General features: G+C 36.2%; 6 protein-coding genes across 8 annotated transcripts; 3 read left to right on the top strand and 3 right to left on the bottom strand.

The window, feature by feature from the left end:
• The first annotated feature begins 4,436 nt into the window (after positions 1-4,436).
• LOC121801085 (putative lipase ROG1) lies at positions 4,437-8,270 on the top strand. 2 transcript variants are annotated; one of them, XM_042200555.1, is made up of 10 exons: positions 4,437-5,003; positions 5,166-5,233; positions 5,910-5,980; positions 6,330-6,599; positions 7,033-7,193; positions 7,268-7,323; positions 7,456-7,508; positions 7,583-7,697; positions 7,812-7,913; positions 8,010-8,270. In XM_042200555.1, the coding sequence occupies exons 1-10, from the start codon at positions 4,711-4,713 to the stop codon at positions 8,012-8,014; spliced, it is 1,194 nt and encodes a 397-aa protein (XP_042056489.1). In that variant the 5' UTR covers positions 4,437-4,710; the 3' UTR covers positions 8,015-8,270. The 2 variants fall into 2 exon arrangements, with proteins under 2 accessions (XP_042056489.1, XP_042056481.1); XM_042200547.1 differs by having other exon boundaries at positions 4,438-5,003; positions 7,812-7,909.
• A 1,321-nt stretch (positions 8,271-9,591) lies between these two features.
• LOC121805421 (EPIDERMAL PATTERNING FACTOR-like protein 2) lies at positions 9,592-10,247 on the top strand. The gene is made up of 3 exons (XM_042205267.1): positions 9,592-9,793; positions 9,886-9,911; positions 10,008-10,247. The coding sequence occupies exons 1-3, from the start codon at positions 9,730-9,732 to the stop codon at positions 10,245-10,247; spliced, it is 330 nt and encodes a 109-aa protein (XP_042061201.1). The 5' UTR covers positions 9,592-9,729.
• Positions 10,248-11,402: 1,155 nt separating this feature from the next.
• On the top strand, positions 11,403-13,341 carry LOC121753990. Its single transcript, XM_042149311.1, has 4 exons — positions 11,403-11,513; positions 11,906-11,963; positions 12,041-12,393; positions 12,491-13,341. Exons 2-4 carry the CDS (start codon positions 11,909-11,911, stop codon positions 13,094-13,096), a joined length of 1,014 nt encoding a protein of 337 aa, XP_042005245.1. The 5' UTR covers positions 11,403-11,513; positions 11,906-11,908; the 3' UTR covers positions 13,097-13,341.
• A 264-nt stretch (positions 13,342-13,605) lies between these two features.
• LOC121753976 lies at positions 13,606-18,871 on the bottom strand. 2 transcript variants are annotated; one of them, XM_042149291.1, is made up of 6 exons: positions 18,747-18,871; positions 16,956-17,070; positions 15,796-15,875; positions 15,044-15,575; positions 14,308-14,533; positions 13,606-14,204 (listed from the first exon to the last, which is right to left on the bottom strand). In XM_042149291.1, the coding sequence occupies exons 2-6, from the start codon at positions 16,977-16,979 to the stop codon at positions 13,753-13,755; spliced, it is 1,314 nt and encodes a 437-aa protein (XP_042005225.1). In that variant the 5' UTR covers positions 16,980-17,070; positions 18,747-18,871; the 3' UTR covers positions 13,606-13,752. The 2 variants fall into 2 exon arrangements, with proteins under 2 accessions (XP_042005225.1, XP_042005234.1); XM_042149300.1 differs by having other exon boundaries at positions 16,135-17,070; positions 18,747-18,868.
• LOC121792316 (ergosterol biosynthetic protein 28-like) lies at positions 17,003-18,861 on the bottom strand. The gene is made up of 3 exons (XM_042190216.1): positions 18,747-18,861; positions 17,492-17,715; positions 17,003-17,041 (listed from the first exon to the last, which is right to left on the bottom strand). Exons 1-3 carry the CDS (start codon positions 18,859-18,861, stop codon positions 17,003-17,005), a joined length of 378 nt encoding a protein of 125 aa, XP_042046150.1.
• A 1,370-nt stretch (positions 18,872-20,241) lies between the features above and the next one.
• LOC121753966 lies at positions 20,242-22,313 on the bottom strand. Its single transcript, XM_042149281.1, has 2 exons — positions 21,447-22,313; positions 20,242-21,205 (listed from the first exon to the last, which is right to left on the bottom strand). Exons 1-2 carry the CDS (start codon positions 22,073-22,075, stop codon positions 20,473-20,475), a joined length of 1,362 nt encoding a protein of 453 aa, XP_042005215.1. The 5' UTR covers positions 22,076-22,313; the 3' UTR covers positions 20,242-20,472.
• Positions 22,314-22,761: the final 448 nt, after the last annotated feature.

The raw sequence follows: 22,761 nt of genomic DNA, 5'->3' as shown, positions 1-22,761 counted from the left end.
CCCCTAAACCAATAATTTAATTGGTCCAGTTGCTAAATATTATTAATAGGTTAATCCAATCCTAATCATTTAGTATTATTCAAGAAATGTTTTACACTTTTATCATTCGAAGAAGAAAGACAGTTCAGTGTACAGGAGAATTGACTAAAAATAGGAAGATATTATATCAATGTTAAAACCAGTTGTGCATAGCAATTTAGACATATATAGATTTTTAATTTGAACGTGTAACATCCTGATTTCTATATGATATTCATTAATTTAGTTACAAAATGGTAAGTGTATATAAATATATAGCAATCTCAAACAATTATTATAACGTTTCAAATATTTTTAATTTGACTTGGAAGTTCTAATAATAATCCCAAACAATTAATTACTACTTAGTATACTATTTCGACTATCTTTTTACATGTTACCATTCCGCATGTACTAAATTATTGTGTCAATGAGAATGCCTATCTCATAAGTTGTGATTCATAATTTTCGACTGACAAATTAAACTATATTATTTTTAAGATAAAAAGTTTTATCCTGTGCTATTAGCATTAGGTTATTTTTCTAAAAGAAATCTAGCCACAAATGATGACAGTCTAGAGGCATAATAATGGAACAAAAAAACAACATTTATTTAATGAAAAAATGTAACATTATCTCATATATACACAGTACTCCTATTATGTACGTATAACGTACTCTAACTCATTTTAAGCTACATTTTCCTTTTAATTGTCAGCATGAGAGTTTATCCAATAGTATGTAGTGTGATAAGTGTTGAGAAAATAAAGTATTCATTTACTTACTATCAATAGTATATAGTAAATGAGATTTTATGCAAAATTGACATATATTAGTACTATAAAAAGAAACGAAAAATGGTTGAGGTAATTGAAAAATTGGACCAATCTTATTACAGAAAAAACTTAACAAGATTGAAGACACTAATTGTTGTGTACGTGCAAAATAAAATAGAAAGTTAATAAAACTATTAATCGTGGATAGAAAAATTTAAAATAAATTAAATAGAACGAATGGTGTTTTCAAATAATCTCCCTGGCTCATTTTAACGATAAAATTTATTTTTGTGGGATGGGCTGAGAGTATATTATATACTCCATAGTAAGTTACAATTAAGTGATAATAACTTTTTAAATTAGGATCATATATACATTGTACATTAAATTGTACCTATAGTTATTACTTCCTCAATTTATCTTTTTAGTTTATCTCATACAAGTCAAATCTTTTTAGAAAAAATATATCTCACATTAATATCAATATTCTATTTTATCTCTCTACTTAACCCACAAAATAATACTACTATCTCTTAAAATTCCTTAGCATTATTCAAGTATGACATCTATTAGGAGAGAGAATGTAATTATGCGTGGAACTTATCCACTTTCTGATTATGATACTCACTCCGTCCGCCATTAGGAGTCTCATTTCTTAGCGGCACGAGTTTTACGAAATATTAAGAAAAGTGGATGGAAAAAAGTTAGTGGAATAAGTGTCTCACTTATATATATATTAGTTTTAAATGAAATGTGAGTGAAATGAGTTAGTGGAAGGTGAGATCCTATTACTATTTATGATAAAAGTGAACCGGACTCTTATTCGCGGACAGAGGGAGTAGGAGAGTAGTAAAAAATACAGTACTTATTGAAATTATTTTAAAATAAAGTGGGAGTGGGTACAGTCAGATGAAGTACAGAGGGAGGAGTGGTGTAGAGAGAGAAAATGGTAGTGGGTCCCACCTTTACAGACGTGGAGCGCGCGAAAACAGCGCGGGAGCTGTCCCCCATCTCACGTACAAGGACAATTCCAACACCATCTTATTTATTTTCCTTCAAAACCCTTTGTAAAACCTAACCTTTTTATTACTACTGCTATTAATCTATAACAGTAATAAAATCATATATGAATTTCACTAATTGAGTTAAATAATATCGTTTAGAAAATGAGATTATTTAATTTGAAATATATCATGGAATAGTTTACAATATGATATAATGATTTAATATAATTATCTTGTAACAAACACGCCATATTTATTTATGCCACCCGGTACAAAGTAGTATTTTATATGGATCATATGACACAAGATGAAAGGAGCTCTATTTACCTAAATTATATAATCTAATTTGATCACTCTCGTAAATCAACAATTATATTTATATATCAAGAACACTTAAACTTTTACTTATTATGCTAAGCTTGAGATAACCATTTTCTTTAGTTAAAGGTTTATTATAATCTAACACAGACAAAACATAATAAATTTAATTAACCAGTTGTTTGTAAACAGATAAATTTACATTTTTAATAAAAATTTTACATATTATTTGCATGATTTTTGGATCTTAAGTAAAAAATTAGATTCAAAATTGGATTTTAAGTAAAAAAAATTCAATCGTGAGTTTTTTAGAGGTGGTGGTTGTGGGCTAAGACGTACGTGGGATTGGGAACATTACATATATCGTATTTCCATTTAATGTGTTATTTAATTTGTTTTTTTTATACTCCATTCGTCCTATAATACGAGTCACATTTGATGTGGGCACGAGTTTTAAAGAATGTAAAACAGAGTGGGTTGGGAAAATTAGTGGAATATGTGATTTACTTTTTTATATTGATTTTATAATAAAATGTGAATGAAGTAAGTTAGTGGAATGTGAGACATACATCCCATTTATGATAAAAGTGAAATGTGACTTTTATTTTGGGACGAAATGAAATGATAAAATGTGACTCTTGGGACGAAGAGAATATTTGTAATCATTAAAATATAAATATAAAAGGTCTAGTATTTTGGATAATCTACAAGAGAATGAATTAAACCGTTGAAATATAAGCTTAATCTTTTGAATCAAATTTGAGATGATCTGACAGAGAAATTAAAAGAAAATCCATTATACTATTGATTATGTTCCTCTTTATCCTAACATATCCCCACAACAAAGCGAACTTCAAATAGTCTTAAACGAATATATATGTTCAATACAACGATTATTATAGAATTTGTTTACCTATAATCCTTTTTGCATATACAATATCAATGTTGTTATGTTACATGTACTATGATTTGTATATATAAAGTAAATCTATGCAAAACTAAATCTTACTAATATAAAAATGCAGAACAAAATTATACCAAAGATATTTTTAGGTTATTCTTAGTTTATTCTTAGGTCATTTTAATACAGGATGACCTAAAATGATATCAAACCCGGATTTTATAAAATGACTTAAAATGATCTGAAAATAACATCAAATTAGGATTTTATAAAATGACCTAAAACTAATTAATTCCTGTTTTTGGCTAATTATTGACCTTCAGATCGTATAATCTTATGGCCACGATTTAGACTGCATTTCAATATTAAGATGCATTTTTGTTTTGATCATTTTTCTATAAAGCACAACACTTTCTTTCACCTTAGTTATTAATTATATATGGGTGTATGTATTTTATGAAAACAAAAATAAATCTAGGATCAAATGCCAAAAAAAGTGTGAGCTTAATCAATTTCATGATAAGTTCGATATAGTGCACGTATCCAAATTAAATCATAGTAGTATATTTGTATTAAATCACACTCTTAATCATTTGTTTTGCGACCTAGATACATTGCATGACGCGTAGATGAGTTGTTTGAAAATACTCTGATGAAAATCAGCATTAAAAGAAACTTTTTTTTATAATTTATTTTTCAATAAATAGATGGAGAAAAACCGATAAAAAAAATCAATTCATTAATACGGAAAATTTCCACTTTGAATTTCCTCAATCGTGGCCCATTTCCGCTTGGCCCATCTTTTGCAATTTTACTACTTTTTGTTTTTATTATTTCAGTTATTTGGTGAAAATTGCAATCTGATTTTATTCAAGATATTACCGGTTAATCAGTACTGCATTTTTTTTTTCATTTCAAGTTAATCCAGATTATTATTTAGCACGAATCAAGAAAACCAATATTTAATGAATTAAATTTAGAAAGAATAATATAGAGAAATAAATCAGATAAGTAGAGATGAAATGACGTATGAGTAAATAAAAATTTATACTTATTTATATATTTTTTTGTTAAACAAGAAAATGAGGTGCACCTTATGTAATATTGTGCTTTAATTGATAGTGCATACTATATAAATACAATAAAATAACAGTGGTTCTACTCAATGTTTTAAATTCAACATTATGCTCTATTGTCCCATATTATTCGCACTTTTTTAATTTCAGTTCGTCCAAATTATTTACATTATTTATATTTTAACTAAGAATCAGTGTATTAATTAATCTTTCATTATTAATTTAATTATATTAAAAATATTAACAATCTAAAATGAAAAGTTCGAGCTATATGGAACTGAGTTTAAAAATGATAGTAACTCAAAATCTGGTAAAAAAATGCAGAGATTTGTCAATTCTCTATCATAATCCAAACAATGAAAATTCATAATACTACTATTCAAAGACAAAACATAGAGATGATTGCAGAAGAGTACAAACCACCTTTGCCTTGACTTTCTTCCAAATTTCCCAAACAGAAACATCATCAGATGATGAGAATACACTTGATTGTTGTTGCTCTTCTAGAATATCAAGCACAGTAGTTAAGTCTGAAGGATTTCAGGCATACTACCGTTGCTACTGATCCAAACAATTATAAGCAAAGTTTGCATAAAACACAGTGTGTGTGCTCAGCGATGGAGAACAGAGGCGCGGAGGCTGCCGGAGAGCCAAAAATTAAGAAATTTGAAATGGATTCGGAGGGAAAAGATGAGCTGAGCAGCAATCGGAATAATAAAACGAAGCCGAAGAAGAAAAGGCACTCCTGGATCCCGAGATTTCCGTGTGCCAGATTAGACGACGACGATGACGATGACGATGAAGACGTTGTGGTTGCGGAGAAGCCGGATGCCGGAGGTTTGGAAGTCTCTAATGCGAAGGATCAGTCGGCGGCGCATCTGATTGTTATGGTTAATGGAATTATTGGAAGGTTTGGTGTTGCTTGAATAAATGTTTAGTCAGTTGTAGTTAAAGTGTTTGATGAAATGACGGTTTTGCTTTGCTTTGTTATGTCAGCGTAGGTGTTTGTTTATGCTTAAGAATTGGGATTCATTAGCAAATGTAACATGTTTATTGTTTCAAATTTGTGCAGTGCTCAAGACTGGAGATATGCGGCGAAGCATTTTGTGAAGGCGTATCCTAGTGAAGTTGTAGTGCATTGTGAGTTTGGTGCTGTCTTATGTCACCTTTTCTTTGGATTATAGTACTATGTTATTGCCAATTGTTTAACAAGTTCTGTTGTAGTTTAGTTTCCAAGTCTTAATGAATATGTGCGTCTTTATTTATCTCAAGTTAAGAATGCCTCAATGATACATACCATCTGACTTATGAGATTTCTTTGTTATGAATAACTATTTGAGTTGATGCAAGATTTGGGCAAGCAATGTCGACTCGGAAGAGTTCATTGGTCTCATGATCTCATCTGTGGTGCTAAGTTATGTGTTGATACAATATGTGAAGCAAAAGAAATGTGCACTTTTTCTTCTTTTAGATGGAAATCTTCCCTTCTTGGATAGTACTTTAAAACTCCTCCAGATGTTATACCTGCAAATAGAATCACAAATGTCAGTGCATGTTAGTCTGAGTACTCTCTCTAGTAACGTACTCCATGTTCAACTCTATTACTCGAGCAACATACATCTTAAATCTCATGAGAATTGCAGAATGGTTTACAAGATTAACCTACATCCACCACAATTCTGAAGCTATTATGTCTTTATTTTATTTTTTCCAATGAAACTTTATTATGTTGTCATGGCTAGAATGTAAATAAATGAAGCCAAAAGCTTTAAACGTAATTAGAATTGTTTCCAACTAATCATGTTGCTGCATCCAGGCAGTGAAGCCAATTCTTCAATGTTGACACTGGATGGAGTTGACATTATGGGGAAGAGATTAGCTGATGAGGTAAGTTCATGACCTAAGACAGACTTCTTTCTTATACTCCCTCCATCCCATAAAAATATGGGCATATAATATGGCACGCGAATTAAGACAAAATTGGTAAAGTAAGAGAGATGAGGGGAAGGGTAGTCAAAGTAGTGTTAATGGATAGTGGGATTAATGGTGGTAAAAGTTGTACTCCATAAATGGAAATGCCCATATTTTTATGGGACGGAAGAAAATGGAAAGTGCACATATTTTTATGGGACGGAGGGAGTATATCGTAATCTCCTCACGAATCATCAATACATGATCGACTTAGTTCTTGTAGAAATACAGCTTAAAGCTTCATTTTTAGTGATTGAATCTCCAGGTGGTTTCTGTTGTCGGTCGTCATTCAAATCTTGAGAAGATTTCTTTTGTGGGTCACTCCCTTGGTGGCTTGGTAGCAAGGTATGCTATTGCGGTGCTTTATCAACAAGATTTGACAAGAAAAGAATCTGAGGAAAATGGCGAACATGGAGAAGAAGAGCTTAGCACATCCCCTTTAGAAGAGAAAACGAGAGGGAAAATAGCTGGACTTCAACCTATAAATTTCATTACCTCTGCCACGCCTCATCTTGGTGCTAGAGGTCACAGACAGGTTCTCCTCATTAGATGTGCTTCTTCTTACCTGTCAGAATGGATTCATTGCAATATTCGAGGACAATGTGTTTCAACAGTCTTATGCATCAGTTGGCCTCATAGGTTTGCAGGATTGCTTTTAAAACATGCACTCGATATATGCATGATCTGACATTATGCATCTCATGATTAGATCTATCCTTTGTTAACGAGGAATTCTGATAAATATCACATGACTTTCACTTGATCATTTGATCGTCCATATAGCTTTTCGTGCATAAGAACATTCCTGTCAATGACCATGTTTGCGTCTTTCTTGATCCCTAAAGTTTGGTTCTTATAGGGGCGAAGAAACTTGTTGCTTCTACGCATGCTCGAATAATTTCCTTTTCTGTGGTAGGGTTCTCGTCCATTTTAGTTATTTCTGGGGTTTGATGATGATCTTGTTACAGATCCCTGTGCTCTGCGGTTTTACCAGCTTGGAGAAAGCAGCAATGCATACTTCAGGTGTACTGCGAAGGACAGGGAAGCACTTATTCTTGAGGGATAACGACAATGGGAAACCTCCACTTCTGCTTCAGATGGTTGATGATTCTGATGATCTTAAGTTCATGTGAGTCGCCCGTTCTTCTTAGTGTTGAGTTGACGCATAACTACTGAAACATATGACTCTAAATCTTGTTCCAGATCTGCATTGGAGTCGTTCACGAGGCGTGTGGCCTATGCAAACACCAGCTTTGATCGTATCCTCATCTTACTCTTAAGTTTTAACCATCACTATCTCTTTAATTAGCTCCGAGTTTCAATGGATAATGGAGCATCAACAAGTATCAATTTTCTCAGATTCAGTTTCACCCTTGACATGTTTTTCCTAGATATAGTTGGTTGGAGCTCATCATCAATACGCCGTCACAGTGAGCTCCCAAAGGTAAGGATTTTGTTACCGTTCCTCGGAATACACACCATACATAATTACATTTCACAACCTGCTCTTTCCCTCAGCGCCGGAATCTTGTCAAAATTGCCAAGTACAGATACATATTTGCCGAAGACACATCAAAATCCGGCGACATTCGTGAAGCCAAGGTCTCTAGAAGGAGGATAAGTGAAATGGAAGGTTTTTCTCATTCACTATATACAGCTTTGCCAATCGCATCACATTTCATCTTCTTTTTAAGCTCATTATTGAAAGTTAAATTCATATACTCTTTTTTCTTTCTATAAATTATAGAGGTGATGATCCAAGGGCTAACGAGACTCAGCTGGGAGCGAATTGACGTTGATTTCAGTACAAGTATACAAGGGCCTCTCGCTCACACCACGATTCTGGCAAGTAATTGAACTCTATCATGTGATCGCGTCACATATATTGTTTCTTGAACCGACGAGGAACCTAAGCTACTGAAATAATCGTGATTTCACTGTGTAGGTTAAAACTTACTGCATCAACTCTCATGGAACCAATGTGATACAACATATGATCGACAACTTCCAATTGTAGCAAGTGTTAATGTTGTTGAAAAGGTAATTTGTAATGTGATGATCAAATTAATTCATTACTGAGCACATCTACATATAGATAGATAGTTTATTTACTAGTTATTACGACATGTAAAAAAATATATCCATAAAAGAGTGTAAAATTTTTTCAAAGGATTTGCTTTAAGAGCTTTGGAATTGTATTTGAAAATTCTGAATTTCCGTCATTTTTTTTGGGTCTAATTATTCTGTTCTTGTTCCAAAGGAAATTGCATTTTGAGCATTACAGTACTATGTAAGATGGTATTTTCAATTTTTTTATACTTCTTTATCCGAAAAATGGCTTGGATTTGGAGAGAAAACATGGAGGTCAAGGACTCAAGAGCATTGCCCCTACCTGCATACTCCATGTTCCAAGGTGGTTGAGTTGTTTCTATTTTGCCCTCGTTTTGCAAAAAATAATAGTAATAAATATCTAGAATGGAGATAATATAATATAGAAAGAGAATATTGTAGAGAAGAGTTTCATGTAGTAGTAATATATTATTCTATCTTGCTTTATTCTCTCACCTCTTTAAATATTTATTATCATTTTCACAAAATGAGTGCGAAAAAGAAATGACTCAACTACCTTGAGACCTAGGGAGTAGTACTACAAATGCAGACTACACCTATATGTATATCTCTATCTATATATGACATCTAGGAGCACTCACAATGGATAGGCCCATCTCAAGGGCCTGTCTTTTTTTTTCTTATTTCCACGTTAGCATTTTACCCATGGGGCCTATCTCCCTGCAATAAAAGGGCCTATCTCAAGGCTTATTCCATCATCTCATTTTCACATCATTATTATATGTTTATTTTATTTTTAATTGTTGGTATCAAATAAATTGAAATAAAATAGTATATAAAACTAAATTCAACACAAAAACAATTATAAAAAAAACATATTTCATTTAAAAAAACATCCTATGTTAAAAAAACAGAAAAAAAAAGTATAAAACGAGAATGAAGTCAGACATTCCTAATATGGACTTATCAAGCTCACACATGAAGGCCCAAGTTTTTGTAACATGAACTCTAGAACCTATCTACATCCCCAAAACAACCCAAGCACAATGACTATATAATTCCTTATTTCCTTAAAAAAATCATATTATTTATTCCCTTTTTCGTAAAATGTTGTTCAGTTCTGACATTTTAGTTCGTCTGCGAAATATTATCCACTTTGCCATTTTCCTATTTTTGATAAATGGACCCTCTTTTCACTAATTTATTACACTCACATGTTGTTATAAAACTAATATATAAATGTGAGACCTACAATTCACTAACTTTTTCCAATCACTTTTCTTCACAATTTTTAAAACTCGTATCGAATCAAACTTGGACAAATATTTTGCAAGACGGAGGGAGTATATAGTAATTCCACATAAAAATAAAAATAAAATAAAAAAGGCTCCCAATATAAAGCATTGTTTCCATTTCTCATCTCATCACAGCAAACGAGGGACAAAAATCAAGAAACGTCTATCCCTTTTTCAACCCTTTTATCAAGTTCCTTTTTCTTCGAATCCCACCTTTTTCCTTCTTGTAACTTCAAATTCAATCATTGCTACCTTCTTCTCGAAACGAGTCATGCCTGCTGCTTAATTCTCTCTATAACAATGGCCATTATTCTACACACCTATCTCATCGTTCTTGCATTTCTCTTCATCTTCATCACTCAAGGTATATTATTACTAGTACTATTAACATGAATTTATAATTTTTTATCATAATGACAATTGACACCTCTCTCTTCTCTCTGCATGTTTGATCAGGCAGACAGCTTCCCAATGCCCACCTGGTAAGATTTACACACACACACACACACACGTACAAATAGACAATATATGTTAAATAAATTAATATATATATTTTCCTGACAAATAAATAAATGTAGATGAAAGATGAGGAAATAAGGGAAGAAATGAGGTCTGTGATAGGATCAAGGCCACCAAAATGTAAAGAGAGATGTGGGAAGTGTGGGCATTGTGAAGCAGTTGAAGTTCCAATAGGAGCAGCTATCAAATATGGGAAAATGCCAAGAAATAGAGCTGAATATTCGAGAGGAGATGATGTCTCTGCTTACAAGCCCATGTGTTGGAAGTGTAAATGTGGGAATTTCATTTTCAACCCTTAGATTTTTTTTTATTTCCTCAAATTGTTAGTAGTACTACTTCATTCTATGTTGAAATTAATACAGTTGAGATTATACGTAGCACAACTTTGAGTCTCTAAATTAATTTTCATACTATTCAAATAGCATGTTAATAAGGTCTAATTTTTTCAGACATAAATATTGATATCTACTTCATAAAATTAATTTGTAGAGTATATTGAGTAATAGATAGAGTACTGTCTTAGTGTTTTTTGTATTTTTAGTTTTGTTGAGTTGTGTGAATGGAAGTACGGTAAGACCAAATTTTCACACACCAGGAATAAAAATAAAAATATATAAATAAATAAATAAAGAAAAAAAGAAAGTGAAGTGACATGATTTAGATAATTCCAACGTAGAAAAGAAGTTAATTACGACAACAGGGCACTGTAGATTTCAGTATGGTACTGCCTTTCATATATTGCTAGATTTTGATCATATCAATTCAAAAAACCAGAAAAATCTCTCTTTTTTACATGTGCCTCATTAACATGACAATAATAAATGCATATTGACATATATTTTAATAAATAATACTCCATATAGTTTGAAAGGATATATGGTGGAGTATTATTCAAAATTAGAAGTTAAAGTATGTTAGATTTATCTATTAAAAAAGCCTTGTTTGGATAGTAATAACTAATAATGTAGCCGCATAATTTTTTTATTGTTAAAAAAATAATTGTAATATTAAAGTATTTGAAATTTTCAAATTATAAAAACCACAATCTTGTATACTACTAGTACTACTACTTACAAAATTATTATGAAATCGTATAATCGACCAAACAAAAAAAGATGGATAGAATGACAAACCACTAGAATTTTGTGGAACTGGAAGCTGTCGATTTCCAGCCAATAAATCTTGAATTTCATGATAATAATACTACTACTATTAAGGGAGAGTTCGCTTTCTTTAGATCAGAAATGCAAGGAAATATATATAGATCAGAAATGGGAGTGTAGGGCCCACATAATTGCGGCTGTAAAATAGTGTTCGCCTTTCTTTATTGCTGATAGGCTTGTGAAGTATATAAAATGCAAATTTTGTGAAAAATATTGTGTCATGACTTAAATACCCTTGTTAAATTTCCCCAAAATCAGCAGAACGCGCCAAAACCAAAAATTAGGCGCCTACATTTGGAAAATTTTCAGATTTTTGCCGCTACAAATTGGGGGCGACTGCACTTCTTTCTTCAGGAAATCCACTCTACCTTTTTTCTCTACAGCATTTCAATTGGGTGGCAGGTAATATCTAAACTTCTATTTACCTCTCTATTTTTCATTTGGTGGGTTCGTTTGTATTACTCTGTGTCAACAGTAGGGTTCATTCATCTATCTGAAACAGGGTTGTGAATTTTTTTTGAGTTATCCGTTTTTACTTGATCATGCGAAGTACGGATTTGATTGATGGTGTCCAATGTGTGCAATTGCAGATAATTTTGGATTGTCTTGTGTGTTTTTGGTTGGGTATTGTTGGTTGTGGAGGCTATTGGTCTTGAATTTCTATTTCAGTTGTCTGTTGTTAAATTTGGGTTGTCTACATTATCGGCATGCCTACTCATACACCAAGGAGGATTCCCAATGGTTGCTCCGTTCTCGTATGCTGAAATGTTTGTTTGTATTTGATGTGTTCATAGGTTATGTCGAACCTAAAGCCACCATCTACCTTGCAAGGAATTGGGACTACCAGCGATGGTTTGTTTGTATTGCTTCACATACGCCAATGTTTAGGCTTCACTACTGCTCACCTCTATTCTGTTTTCCTTGTGTAGGAGCTACTGCCACACCGCGACAGAAGTTTCGTAAAGGAGATCGTTCGCGCCGAATGTGGACACCACGTGAAGAGGAGATTTTGGCTAGCTGTTTGGTTGAACTTGTTGCCGGTGGCTGGAAATCAGACAACGGCTTTCGTGCGGGCTATCTGCAAAAAATTGAGGACAGTATCCGCATTGAATTCCCAAATACTGACATCCAGGGAACTCCACATGTAACTTCCAGGATTTCTGCTTGGAAGAAAAGTTATGGCATTCTCCGCAACATCCTTGCAAGAACTGGGGTTGGATTCAACCACGATGGTACTCATAAGATCGATTGTGATGACGAGCAATGGGCGCATATAGTCATGGTTTGGTGTCTGTTTGCATTTGGTGTCTAAACAGTTATGTTTTAGATTTTGGGAGTGGTCTAACATGTTAACCAAGTTATTTTTCCATGACTGGCAGGCTGATAAGAATGCACGGGGCATGCGGAGCAAATCGTGGCCGCTATGGGGAACCTGGCAGATGATTTTTGGGAAGGATCGAGCTAGCGGAGGTGCGGCTGAAGAAGTTCAAAAAGCTGCTGCAGAATTGCGCCCACAACGAGCCACTGTGAGCGAGTGCAATGAGAACAACTTCTCACCCTCTACAGATGATGTTCTAGATTCTGAGGCCAATGGAGGCCCACTCCACACTGATCTTCATGACGATGGTTCTGGCAATGAAGGTAGAGTGACATCTACGACGACCAAGGGCACTGGAAAGAAGCACAAAGTTGTGAGTAGCGACGAGGCGATGATGGATTTTATGGCTAAGCTGCATGCAGACACGAACTCCCGTCTCGACTTGGTGGCTTCGAAAATTGGATACGAGTTTGATTTGGGGAAGGCACGACAGGAGGTATTCAACAAACTGGAGATCGTTGAAGGCCTATCTCTTGAGGAAAGGTATGACCTATGCAACATACTAGGTGACAAATCGCAACGCTTAGAAATCTTCATCGGCATGCCTGCTCATGCTCGATTGGGGTACCTAAAGAGGCTGTTGAGCAAGCATCGCGACTTCAATTGATGGTTGGAGCAGTGATTGGGTTTGATTATGTACATACAATGCCAACTATGAAAATTAGTGACCGCTTTTTTGGTGTGTAATGCGGCTGGGTATTAGTGACCGTTTTTTTGGTGTGTAATGTGGTCAAAAGTAGTGTGCTATATTTTGTACTGGGCTATGCGGCATATGCGTTGTACTACGTATATACCCCGTAACGTTTTTGGGTGTGCTTCCATATGAATATTATATATGTGTATTTTGTGTTAGAAGTTTGTTGCTGTAATTATTTGTGTAAAACTTTCAATTTATATCCAACAGTCAAGGCTTTGCGCACAGATTATCAAGTCATAAACCATACAGCCTGCATTTCAATAATTACAATACAAAAAACATGGCCATTCTTAGTGGAGGCCACATAAAAATTGGATCACACCAAAGGATCATGCAATTTGATTTAAAGTCTGCAATTTGGTTTATCAAGTCATAAACCATACAGCCTGCACAGATTAGCAACTGAGAGGCAGCAAATGTGTGCAAAATAAAATCAGAGTCATTGTTTCACCACGTTGCTCACAAAAACACACACACAACTTCAAGGTTATATGTGCAGCGTCGTACAGTCATCTTGAACTAAAATAGACATCAGGTTCACAACAACTACACAACACCTAACACCACTAGCGGTTGTTCCACATATTTAAAGCCAAATTGTCACGGAACGACGTCCACTCAGCGGTCGGTTCAACACAGTTTACATAAGGGTTGGCGCCAATGTCTTCAGCCACTGCAACAGGAGGGTTCGTTTCATCCAACTCAACTTCAATAGGGTCGACTCCCATTTCACGTCTGATAAAGTTGTGTAAGAGGAAGCATGCCATTATTAGTCGAATTTGAGTCTTGATTGGATAGAATGATGCGCAACGAAGGATGCCCCAACGCATTTTTAGCACCGCAAAAGCACGCTCAATAACGTTTCTTGCTTTAGTGTGTCTCATGTTGAACAATTCTTTAGGGTTTTGAGGAGCTGCCATCCCCGGCCCCCACTCCTTAAGGTGGTATCGGACCCCTTTATACGGAGTGAGGAAGCCGTTGCTGTTTGCATATGCATTATCACACAAGTAATAACAGCCTGTAGAAGAGCACAAAATACATAACCATAGCTACCAATTACCAAACCAGATATAGATAAATTTAATAATTGTTTGAAAGTTGTAAAGATTTTCACAACTAACCTTCTGGGACCTTAAACCCATTTTGTTTAGCGACAGCATCACGTAGTACACGCGAGTCGCCGGCGGATCCCTCCCATCCCGGTAAAAAGTACACGAATTGCATATTGCGATTGCACACCGCCAAAGTGTTGGTAGCAATCTGGCCTTTTCGCGTTCGATACCTTGGTTTGTCGGCGGACCTAACCAACACATTGATGTGTGTGCCGTCGAGAGCCCCTAGGCAACCCTGAATCCAAATTATACTGCAGCAATCATAAACATGACGAAAGCATATGGAATCATATACACAGAGGTGGTAATTAGTATAATTTGTTGATTTTATAGTGAATGGTCCTATCTGTGGGCGTATAAAGGTGAACAGGTTGATCACCTTTCGTTTTTCTCACAATCTGAAGTTCATTTTTGTCCATTGTTCTCTCAATTTTCTTTTCTCTATAATAGCTATCATTTACCACCCCTCCTTCCGAATATGATTGCCAAATTTTCATTTTTAACTTATACACATACACGTAGCAATGCATAACAATACACTTTACCCTAAACTTATCTATTTATATCTATTAAATAATATTTTGCAATGATGGCTATAGACATATATTCTATTATATTTTATTCAAAATGTCCACTAAATTAGTAAACAAATTTGAGACTATACGTATAATATTCAGGAACAAATATATGTACAAGAATACTCCGTAAATAATGTGTATCTTAGTCAAGGATGTTACAATATTACCTTGAACCACTTCCATCGGTGGTCGGTAAAGTCGTCGCCTACAGGAACCGGAGGAGTTAGAAGGTCAACATGTAGACTAAGAACCGCACCTAGAACTTTGTTCACATAGAACGAAACGGTTGCCCCAGACCTCCAAAATAAGTGTTGTTGGGCTCTGTTTTTGTTATGGTGTGCAAGAACACCCAAGAATATTGCTACTTGTTCTTCAACGCCCAAGCATTTAGCAACCTTTAGCCCCCCGCGTTCAGTTAGAATACGACATAATTTTCCGAACGTGTTGCGGTCCATTCGTAGGTTAGCAAGGCAAGTAGTGTCAGTGACATGTACGAGCCGGTCCAGGTGTTTGATCTGATCTGGAATTTTGTTTAGAACACTGTATTTGCGGGCGTACTCTAGTATTCGCCGCTTTCGCCGTTCAGTTCGTGCGTTCCGAAACCGAGTCATTAGCACATTAGTTTCCTTACGGGACACGGACAACATGTCTTCCAACATCATGTAGATGCGTGCATCATTCGTGGTAGAGCTCGACATCCTAGCAATGGCTCAAACTTTGAAACTTAATTTCCCACACAAACAAGTGAATGTCGGCAACACAAGGTGGTTTTAAACTAGTGAAGATGTAGATGGCATGTGTGGCTAACCAATGCAGCCAAATATATGAACGAATCAACAATAGAATACACATAAATGTCGCACAACCCAGAACAACCAACCACAAAACAAATTAATGGCTTAGGAAAACATCAACTTACTTTTCTGAGTAAAAGACCCCCAATTTTCGAATGAAGAAGGAAACTTTCTCCTCTGCGACAGAGTAACACCGTCCGAAACGCTATCTCCAATAAACCGGGGTGTGAACACCAACCACACGAATACACCGCATCCACGCCGAGTTGAAGTCGTAGATTCAGACATAAAACGAAATACAAACAATCAGAAGTCGAAACCCAACAAATATGTACTCAGTCGTTAAGAATCACACATCGAAGAAGTCCATATTCTTCGTCCAACAAACGCGACACACACGAATCGCTAACTCAGAACCGTATTTAAAAGGAGTGTATTGTTAATAATCGGTTACAGATACTCACCTAAACAAGAAGATGGTTGAGACTTGAGTCAATTAAGGGTCTTGCTGTGCAATGCCGAGAACATATGAACTAGGGTTTGGTGGATTTCGCGCTCAGGCAGAATTTGGGGAACGTGATTTTTGGAGGTGGATGTCAAATGCAGAGGGTAAAAACGTAATCTTGTTACCAATTCTGGACCTTCTCCCCGCGTCCAGAATCGAAAACCACGTTGCAGTCGATTTTCAATTGTGGGCAATTCTAAAAGCAACAGTGCGGGCCGATGGATTTTTCTTGGGCCCGTCTAGAGTTAAACAAGAAAGGTGAACAGCAGAATTAACCCAGAATTGGGCCCATATCTTGGTATTTGCAAGAAAGCGAACGCTCCCTAAACATATTGTGTGATATTTCTGATTTCATTTACACTAGAAAGAATGGTAGTGGCAGCCAAATTTCCTCAACTGACAAAACTAGAAGAATAATTTGGATTTGGTGAATCGAAAAAGAGCTGCTTCAGCTTTGAGCATTCCAACTTTCGAAGCAACTTTTTTACTATTGCATCTCAAACTTCTATTTATGATATTCTAGAATATCATTCCCACTGTTTCAACAACCATAAAGTATCTTATTCCATCACTCAAATCAAATCAAATTCCACTAGTATTCAAACAATCTCTCTACACTACAAATTCATAATAGTACATCACATTAATTTGAGATCATTTTACCATGGAATTCTGAAATGGAGTTTTTTCATAAATCCTTTGCAAATTGTTACAGATAGGCTGATACTTAATTATCACAACAGATGGTATGTAATGGTTGTGAAAGAATAATTAGATTACCTTTAATCTGCCAACACAAAGCATCCAAAGAATCAATGCTCTCTATCTCATTGAGGCTTAGCCTTGACTGGTTGGTGTGAATTCCACTGCAACAACATCAAAATGATAGATGTTCCTGAAATATAAGAGAATGTAATAAGCCTATGATCTTGGTCCCCACCAATTAAATGACACTGGAATATCCATTGTTCTCTTCTAATGATGCTGAAACCTCCATCACATAATCATACATATCTTATTGTTAACTAATAAAATAGTACAATAAACGCTCTATAAGATTAATCGGACTAGGCAATGGTATTCTGTAGTCTGAGTTCCAAAAGAGAATGAAACAAGCGTTGAAAACAGCCACGATTTCATATCCTAATCACAGTTGAACCATCGTGCCTCCGGCTTTGCCTATATAAATAAATCCAATATTTTCTTATAGCGATCCGTGTGATAGGCATGTTCCCAATTCTTATTAATAGAATTAATATAAACAAACACAATACAAGAGCAATGGCAGGCATAATAAATCTTGGTTTTAAGTTAACAGTGCGGTGAGCATTACCAGCAAAAATGCCAATAGTTGTCAGATTTCCAATAACCATTGTGTGGTAAATCAGATACTCCGACAGGAAATGGCCAAACGCATAGATGAAGGATAGAAACGTGGCCAAATATAGAGGCTTGTTATCAAGGTTGAAAGCGCATAGATAGCAAAGAGTGCAAGTCAACAATGTCCAAACACCAAAAGTGCGGCCATGAACTTCAGTCACTACAATGCCATAGAAAAGATGATCAAAGCTATTATAAGAGATAATCAAAACACAATTGTTCGGAAAATGAAGTTACACAATCTTCTCCCAAATGCCAACAATTGTAGAGAGAATATAAGGAAAAGATACGAGTATCCACATAGTCCTTAGGTCAGTATACAATCTTCCTTTCATTATTTCTGAACCTAACTGCTCTATGGCATAATGTGCATGGTTAAAGGCAACTTGATTTCGATAAAAAACCAATGAAATCTAAGAAATCTTAAATCACAAAGGAAATAAAACCATGCCAATAAGGCTGGTCATGGTTTTGGAGAACTAACCTGCTTATTTCACTACACAGACAAGTAGTCACAAACCGTTTGTGGGCGCAAAAGCCAATCAGTTGGTGATGGAACACGAAACTTAAATAAACTCAGTACCACAGGAATCACTTCATGATCTATTCTATATTCTATTATTCGACTTCGACTAGATCTTGAATTAGTTCATTGACAATTATCTTAACATATACTAGTAGTAGTATGTGTGTGGATTCCAAATCTCCAATTGGAATGGAGTACTATTTTCTCCATCTGTTTAATTTTCAGGAATCAAATTGTGGTGTCAAGTCTAAAGAGGTAGGAAATCACAAAAACCAGATATTGCTCTCTGAAATTGTGCATAATAATATTTGCAAATAAAATAACTAAAACCTTGTTCAGAAACACAATATACTCAAATGAGAATCAAACATAGCAAACATCATATATTTCACACAGATTTGATCACAGTGAAATCGCGAGCTGGGCATAATAAAGAAAGAACAAATAAACATAATCTTCTTAATCATGAGCATTGAGCATCGATATTTTGGTTATTATCAAATAGAAATAAGAAATAAACAAAGCAGCAACTTTAATCAAATCAAATCCCAATGCACACAAAACAGTAGTAGGCGCTATAAATTTCCATGTAGAGATAGATGATTTGGTGGATTACATTGTGCATCGGAGGAAATTATGAGTAGTGAATGGGGAAGCAAACATACTGGTGGATTTGGAGTAAACGGCGAGGCGAAGAGCCCATATATCGAAGAATCCGAACCACACCGAAGCTAATCGGAGGGTGCCCACAAGCATCAGCCACCACCCTAGTAGCTTCATTTCCTCTCCCTCTCTCTTGCGCCGCCGTCGTTTTCAATGTTTCTTCCGAATTTTCCAGTTAAAAGAAAGCATCTTTTTTAACTAAAGAATTGAAAATTAAAATGAATATTTAATGTTCAAAATCTTATAAGCATTAAATTAAACAAATACTGTGCTAGTAAAAAATATTTTAGGGATACAATATTTTAGAAAAATAAAAAACTTAGTTGAACTGTGAATCAATTCTAATTAAATTCAATTAATAAGGGTGTTTCGAATTCGTCAAATCAAAGTATACTCTTCAACAAGTTATATATGATGAGTGCAATTTTGCATCAGAACAAGAAAAAATGTAGTTCAATTAATTATATTATGAGTCAATTGAAGCAAGGACGATATGATCGATGATTTATAATAATAGGGATTTAATAATTCAAGTCCCAACGAATTATTAAAGCATTACAGATAGTCCCAATTTTCAACAATTGGCAACATAGGATACCACTAATTGTATGATTTTTGAGATTATCTGTATTAAAAATAACTATCACGTGCACGTTGCATCGTATGGTTTACACTTTCCATCATCATCATCATACGCTAATGGAATTTAATATTACTCGGAGAATACAACCGTGAATCTCGATTGTCACGACATTTATAATTAGGAAAACTTAGCTATAGTCTATATCATAATTATCGTTAATTTAATAATCTATTTTGAATTATTAATAATAAAGTTAATATATATATATATATATACGAACCGTTGATAACTTTCTTAAATTTACGACCGACAATTATATCAATTACATATATTATATAGGTCAACACTAAGACATTTGTATATCAAAATATTCTAAAAAAGCATTGATTATCTAATTAACATAACATAAGAGCATCAACAATGGCGACTCTTCTCGGGTCACTAACTATTTCTTGCGGCTTGTTCCACTAAGACAATGTTGGTCGCTGGCTTTGTCTAAAGTCGGGCTCATGAGCGGTGTTTTTTACTTTTATTATTTTATATAAATGTTTGTATTAAAAATGAGGTCAAGTAGGTAAAGAATAAAAATGATTCGAATTTTTTTATATACGATTGCATGTGCATATGTAACGTATCAAAAAACTAAAATTAATAACAATTCAAAATAGGACAATTAATGATTAACAGGGGACTCGTGGGGATTTCAAATAGGGCAACTATTGACGAGCATAGGACAATTAGTAGCAGTAGTAGGCCAACTCACGGTAGAATGGTTAATGCATGAGAATTTTGATCTCGGATTCAAGTTCACCGTGACAAGAGTTTAAATTTCCCAATAGAAAAACCCACAAATTTGTGAATCAAAAACTGATGGGCAAAACAAATGCACAACAGCTGAAAATCTACAAGCAACATTGAACAATGATGAATATCATAAATCTAAGCAACAAAACATCATACTAGTATGATGAGTGAGTCATACAAATTTGAAGGAACAAAAAAGTAAAAAATGACCAACAAGAATGGTGAAAAAATGAAAAAGCCTCGCACTAAACAAAAAACACAGCGGGCTTCCCTTCTGTACATTTCTCCTACTCTTCTTGGTTAGTCCTAAACCTCTCCCTACCACACTCAACAAATTCCTGTCAAAACAGTATATCTTGCGGCGGCGGAGGGCACAGCTCCTTCCGCAGCTTCTGAGAGAAAAGCCTGCAAGCATCCATGCTCAAGTCCAGCGCCGCCGACAGCGCCACGAACGCCGCTGCATCCTCCGTGCAGTTCACCTGCTGCACGCCCACCTCCATCAGCGGCGCCCCGCTGCCACCCTCCCCTTGCACCGTGGCCGACATCACGAACCCTCGGTACATGCAGTACGGCCACAGCCCGTACCCAAAATCCCCGCTGCTCCGGGGGCTGCAGCCAGGCGACGTGGCGGTGCTTCTCGGCGTTGTCGAGGCGTTCGACCCGACGCAGTTGCCGTTCAAATCTATCACGAACTTCCCTCCCTTGCTGCAGCTGAGGTTGGACTCAGCTAGGACGATGCCGGCGGCGGCCGAGTCGGGAATCAGCTCGAACCGGTAGCCAAGGCCGTCAGCTGAACCACGCTCGCGCCATGCCTCAAGACGACCCCAGGGTTTCCACGTCCCGTCCCCCGGGCGCAGGATGAGCCAGCATCCGGGGTTGGAGCGGCTTACCCGATCCGAGCCGGGTGAGGCGACGAATGGGGTGACCATTGAGGCGACTGCGACCTGTGAACCGGAGAGGTCGTGGATGGTGATGGACCATCCTTTTCTTTCTTTGCAAGGTCTTTCTCTTTCACTGCCGAAAGAGCTCAACCAACCTCTTGCGCCACTGTAACTAGCCTCCAGTGGCAATGACCTATCAATAAACGTCATTATCTACTGTTAATCGTCTATTCATTCTAAACCATCAATTAATTACTATAGCATTGGTAAATTTATCCTAAAGATTAGGGTTCTACGGATGGAAGCGTGAATTGGGAGAATTTCTACAGCGTGAATTTCAAAACCCTAAATTATGAAAATAAATCACATGAAATTCCGGTAAATTAGGGCAAAGAAAATTCAATTCGAATTAAATTCGGCAACATTTAATTCACCTGGAGCGTTGATTGCGGTCAGCTGCGCGTAAACTGAACTTGCAGGTGAAAACAGGCTGGCGTATATTGCCGCGAATTTGGAAAACCTGCGGGCTGCATTCAGGCGATCCGTCAAACTGGAACACGAACCTCGGGTCAGGCTCAGCCCGCACGTTGAGGTGAAACTGCGCCGACTTCTTCGTCTCCTTCCCCATACTAATCCAGCCATTGTGAAACACCGCCGCCTTCGATTCCGCCGCCACCAAATCCAGAGGCACGGCGATTCTCCCCAGCAGCCTCCCCGAGCTGACTCCGCACGTGGCGCCGCGGCGGCCGGAGTAGACCGAGATACTGAGCTGCGCCGTCTTGGACGTGGAGAACAGAGAGGATTTCCCCGTAAGCCTGTCGAGATCGGATTTCGTGAGGTGGAACGTCGCCGCCGGCGCCTGAGAGGTGGCATCGGGGAAGGTGCTGTTCTCCGGCGGAATGTAGGACACGACGGCGCTCTGAACGGGGAAGTTTTTCAGCTTGATTGTGCAGTAACAGGGCGAGGAGGAGGGGTGGACGGCGGCGCGAGCAGGTTTGGCAGCGACCGGGAACTGGAGCGCTAAACTCCCCACCGTCAACCTGACGAAAGGGCAGGGATCCATGAATCCAGGGAGAATGTGTGCGGAATTAGTTGATTAGTGCAATGGAGGAAGAAGAGTGTTGTTCCATAAGGATGCGCAGTGCGCACTGACGCTTACACTTAACGACATGGTGCAGTTGCCGCTTTCTTCCTCTCTGTGGTTTGCTAACCTAAGCCGTGGGGTTGGAGATATGCATGACAGCTGTGAACAGCCTGGTTTGTTCAATGTTTGCCAGTAGGATTGAAGTTGACGGACATCTAAATTACAGATATACCCCTATCATCGATATTGGATATATTTGCGTTTTCGTTTGCCCATGGCATGCATTGTTTGTTGAACTACTTATTTTCTTTATTAATTAAAAAGTGTATTTACTATACTAGTACTACTATTACTACTAGTAAATAGTAATCCCCATTACTCGTACAAATTACGTACATTACAACTAGCAAAAAAAAAAGAAAAAAAGGTTATACTAAGTACTATAAAATATTAAGTAAGAACTTTTAGCTATTCCCTATGTTCCTTATAATTTATCACTATTTAATCTGATACGGGTAATAAATGTAATAGAAAGTAGGTTCAAAAAATATGGATTGAAAAAATTAGTGAAATGTGGATCATACTTTTATATATTAGTTTTTAATAAAATGTGAGCGGGTAAATTAGTGAAATATGGGGTTTATTATAAAAATAGTAAAAATAAA

This window comes from Salvia splendens, chromosome 1, assembly GCF_004379255.2.
Source record: "Salvia splendens isolate huo1 chromosome 1, SspV2, whole genome shotgun sequence".
NCBI classification, from domain to species: domain Eukaryota; kingdom Viridiplantae; phylum Streptophyta; class Magnoliopsida; order Lamiales; family Lamiaceae; genus Salvia; species Salvia splendens.
Note: the sequence above shows the minus strand (reverse complement) of the source record. Positions and strands in the feature narration are given on the sequence as shown.